General features: G+C 43.0%; 1 protein-coding gene across 3 annotated transcripts in view; it reads right to left on the bottom strand.

The window, feature by feature from the left end:
- Window positions 1–1509: 1509 nt before the first annotated feature.
- Fggy (FGGY carbohydrate kinase domain containing) overlaps window positions 1510–4635 on the bottom strand; it is a 373913-nt gene continuing 370787 nt past the window's right edge. For all 3 annotated transcript variants that reach the window (XM_013348239.2, XM_026781785.1, XM_005352745.2), the window contains exon 16: window positions 1510–1719. In XM_013348239.2, coding sequence (XP_013203693.1) covers window positions 1638–1719 — 82 coding nt within the window. In that variant the 3' untranslated portion in view covers window positions 1510–1637. The remainder of the gene's footprint in view (window positions 1720–4635) is intronic.

Genomic DNA, 4635 nt, shown 5'->3' with positions numbered 1-4635 from the left:
AATTCTGTTTAAGCAAAATCCCAAAGGGAAGTCAGGGAAGGAACTCAAGCCAGGAACCTATGAGTAGAAAATGAAACAGAGACCATGGAGGAACACTGCTTACTGGTTTGCTCCTCATGGCTTGCCCCTACGATCGAGGGTCACCTGCCCAGGAGCGGGGCAGTCTATAGTAGCTGTATCCTCCTACATCAGCCATTAATACCCCAAAGATTTACCACAGGCTCATCTGATAGTGGCATTTCCCCAGCTATGATTCCCTCTTCCCAGATATGTGTAGATTATTTCAGGTCATCAGAGACCAATCAGCACTACGCCTTTACAGGAATGAGGTAAAAACTTACAAAGGTTAAGAAATATTTCCAAGTCACATAGTTTCAAAGAAAAAGAAATCCAGGACAAGGATCCCAAAGAATTCCTGCAATTTTTTGCTTTTTGTGCCAGTTGCAGCCCTCTTCTGCTTCCTCATTTTCTGACTGAGGTATTGCAGTACGTACTGTGATGTGCGGGTTCATTTTCCTGTCCACATCTCCATAGACAGGGAATTCTCTGAGGGTAAAGACCATGTTCTACTTAGCCGGTACTCCCATTGTTAACGCAATCCCTGAGACCTAGAAACTACTGCACAGAATGATTCTAGACAGCTCTCCTACGCTGCTGTTGTCAGTATGTCCTCCACCCAAGCCCACCTGGGCCACAGCAACTCTAGAAATGGCATTAGAAAATTATGGGTTTGGAATCACAAGTGATTTCTGTGGTTGAAGTTTTGGTGTCAAATATCCCTATATTTGTAAACATTCCATCCCATGTTTTGTGAGGCGGGATCTGGCTAGAAACTTGTCTTGGCCTTTGTCTTCATGTAAGACAGTTTTGAATACTACAGCCTGTGGAAATGGAATGTGTCTCAGCTGAGGTTTGCTGAGGTTTCCTAACCATTCTGTTTGGACTGTGAATTCCCAGCAAGGGCGATGCTGTTTCTTCGTCAGAGTGTCACATCCAGAAGCACATGGTGCACATTTGGTCATCTGAAGTCAGCAAAGATGCTGTGTGGTGCCCTGTTTCTTTGTGTATTTGACATTCTTTTTTCCCCCTTCTTGCAATCAATCATTGGTGAAGAAGCATTTTAGAGAGTATTTATACATCCTGTTACTTATGAAATTTTCCTCCGGTATCTATGGATGACTCCTGACCATCCCAATCTTTAATATGATAGCTGCAAAATGACAATTCTGCAGTTAAAAGCGGTGCCTGACCCTAACGTGTAGAAGGAGCTAACCTAATGTAGTATACAGAATGAGCATCAGGTTCTTCCACTTAAAGCAAAGTGAATCAGGTTTAAAAGCCAACATGGGAAGAATGAACAAGTCTCCACAGGATGAATGATGCTCCAAGGTCTGTCTTAGATCCCATGATCCTTTACGAAGCTTCTGCTACCGGGGAAGCACCTTAGAAACGGCCAGGTAAATAAATTCAGCATCTGGACACAGACATGAACAACTCCACTTATGCTTGTGCATGTCCAAGTTTTTATTAAAAGATAAGACAGGCATGCCAAAATGGTACCTACAGGGCACCGGCCATAAGATGAAAACACAGGAATGCCTAACAAATGGCCCAGAGTCTTCACTCACAAATGCTGCTCAGTTTCCATTCATGATTGCTGAATATTCCTTCTGGTGCTCAACCATCTTGAGAAATACTTGATATTTCTTGTCATAATATCTGTGGGGGTGCAAAAAGAAACATATTAAGCATTCTCAAAATGAAACTGTCATGTGGTTTTCCCTCTTCTTTAGAGGGATGGGAATGCTATCTGTCATGGTCAGTGTGGGCAGCACCCTGAGCAGTGGGCTAGTTTGCCTCACATCTATCATGCTTAAAGGATATGAAGTTCCACGAGCTACATGTCTGAGACGTAGACAGTTTATTGGCAACCATATCTGTGGTGCTGTAGCTTAAAAAGCAGCGGAGTCGGGATGCACACTTAGATGGGACTGACGTCTGAGAATCTACTACACATACCGAAAGCTTAGCCGAGCTCCCTCTGATCCCAAGCTTAAATCAATATTTCTGATGTGACTAGCCACAGGTGAAAACCGCAGCCTGGCCAGATACAAGAATGAGCATTTTAATCCCTCTCGTGATTTCCACAAGTCAATGTCTTTGACAGATAGCCTTCTACAGGAGTAAACTTCCCGGAAAAGTGACCAATGTCTTCCCATGCCTGGCCCTACCCTCAGGTGTCTGGTGGTGGCCTTGCTAACCCGCTGTCTCCATCTGACTCTCCGGGTAAGACCTTTTACGACTATTGTTGGCTATGAATCAGACCTGAGCTGCTTAGGCATCACCATCCTGAAAGGATAGCGAAGGTATGGACACATCACACCTGAGGTCTGACTCTGTCCTTCCTCTCTTTGTTAGGGGAGCTGACACGGGGAGGGAGAATCCACTTCAACATGGTCTGGTAGACTCTGCGGTGCTCCGAAGAAGACCCTTTATGACTATAAATGGGGTGGGGCTGTAAGAGAAACTTTGGGTGCAAGCAGAAATTTGTACTTGTTCTACATTTCTACCGTAAGCATTCTGGTAATGTAGAGACTGTGCTGGGGCCAAACCCAAAGCTAAGAAGGGGATCTGAGACCAGGACAGTGCAGGCCTACCTGTGTAACCTTGGACATGGTCCATTTGTGCATAAATTCCCTCATCTTCACATAGAGATATTTACAGTATATACTGCAGAATATTTTTGAGGATTGGGCAATATATAAAAAGCATAAGAACATCTGACTCATAATAAATAATAGAAGTACTAGTTACTGCTTTGCAATAATTCATATTCTAATATTTTATCCAATCTAGGATTGTGAGATACAGCCATACCCCACTCTAGAGCATTCAACTGTTATAGGATGCTTTTTAGAAACAATTTTCTGCTTCTAACGATATTCTATGACAAGATAAGGTTGGGCCATTCTTCTGAGGGATGAGAGAGATTTCTAACTTTGGAATCTCAAAATTCTTAGGGGTGAGCTTTGGTCAGCAGCCCTTCCCACAGACTTGAAGGTTTTTAAAGGGTAATGACTTTACTGAAACTCCTTTCACTGTCTTCGTTAATTCTTTGCCATTTCCCTTCTTAAAATTATCTTTGTCACTAAACATAAACCCTAAGATTCATCCTTTTAAGGCTGAATAATTTGAAGTCATCCTAAAAACTTGCTTATTGAACTTCAGTTACTTAATTAGACATTAAGTTCACACACAGCCTGCCAGCTGAGATAGCTTCTAATTTCCCCTTCTTTCGACCAATTGCTTTTGCGTGGCTCAGGACCAAGAAAGCATCCCATAAAGTTAATGAGATTTGAAGTCAAGAGACAGGAAGAGGAAATGGGCTCCGGCTTTTTGGTTGCAATATTTATGCTGCCTGCAGATGGCGGTAAAGCACTGCGCGACGGCTACACCTAAACCCTGCCAGCTGCCATCAAGACGCCAGTCTTTTCCATTGAAACGCATGGATTTTACCAAAAGAACTTAAAAACACTTCCCTGAAAAGGCTTGAGAGGGTCACGAAAGAGATGGACAGGAACAATATGTTTTTCATTTCAAACACACAAGGGCTATTCGAAGCGCCCTCAGGTGGACACTCCCCAACTTCCCCAGTCCCTGGAAAGGGAGTCTCTCTGGCTTCCAAGGTTGAGTTCCCCACACCAAGCCTGCTCTTTTCAGCTAGGCAGAGAGGAGTTTACATTACAGGGTCGTTAGCAGCTTTGAGACAGAGGAAAGTGAAACTGGATTGTTCTTTTGGTGGGCATTTCAAACTCTCAAATATGGATCTTTGTTCTTCCGTTCAGTTACCTGTTAAGAATTCCCTTTATGTTTTATCCACAAGTGCTTTCCTCAATTTCCTGCCCCTTCTCTACCTTCAGACTCATTACAAGTGACTTCATAGTGATCCTGATTGCTAACGTAGGCTGCTCCAAAAGCCTTCGACATAGCCCCGACTTATTTCTCCATGACCAACCCTGTATGAGTGTACTTTCCAAAACTGCCACTTGGGCAGACCTCTTCACTGCTTCAAATTTCAAAGGTCTTCCACATGGCCTCCTCCTGCCTCACTTCCTCATCTCGTCTTTGTGTTTTGAAATTATGAGTTGTTGATAGCGACCTCAGTATAAGAGTTGGTCCTTTGCATATGCTATTTCTTCTACCAAGGATATTCTTCTCTGCCTAGACCTGTCTGAAAATTTCTTTTAAAGATTTAAAGTCAGCTGAAAGTCAATCTTCTCTCAAAAGCTCCCCTTTATCCCTGTAGAGTTCCTGTTGCTTCTTCTTCCTTGGGTTATATTGTCACCTGCTGGTTTTTCTTTGGAAGGATTTATTTGTGTGATTTGAAATCAGCCCTGTGAACCAATCAGGTAGTGTCTCATTGTTCTCTGCAGCCTGCCCAGAGCTCAGCAAATGCTTTGAATATAGCAGAGACTAAATAAATAAACACATGAATATTCCGTTGATTTGCATTCAAACAAGGAACATTTCTAGCCTTCAACGCCAAGCAATACCACCTGGTCTTTTGATGGGAATATAAAAGATTCCCACATTTTAGAACAGAGGAAACCAGATTTCTTCCTGTGATTGGTGGTG

This window comes from Microtus ochrogaster, chromosome 10 (assembly GCF_000317375.1).
Source record: "Microtus ochrogaster isolate Prairie Vole_2 chromosome 10, MicOch1.0, whole genome shotgun sequence".
NCBI lineage: Eukaryota > Metazoa > Chordata > Mammalia > Rodentia > Cricetidae > Microtus > Microtus ochrogaster.
Note: the sequence above shows the minus strand (reverse complement) of the source record. Positions and strands in the feature narration are given on the sequence as shown.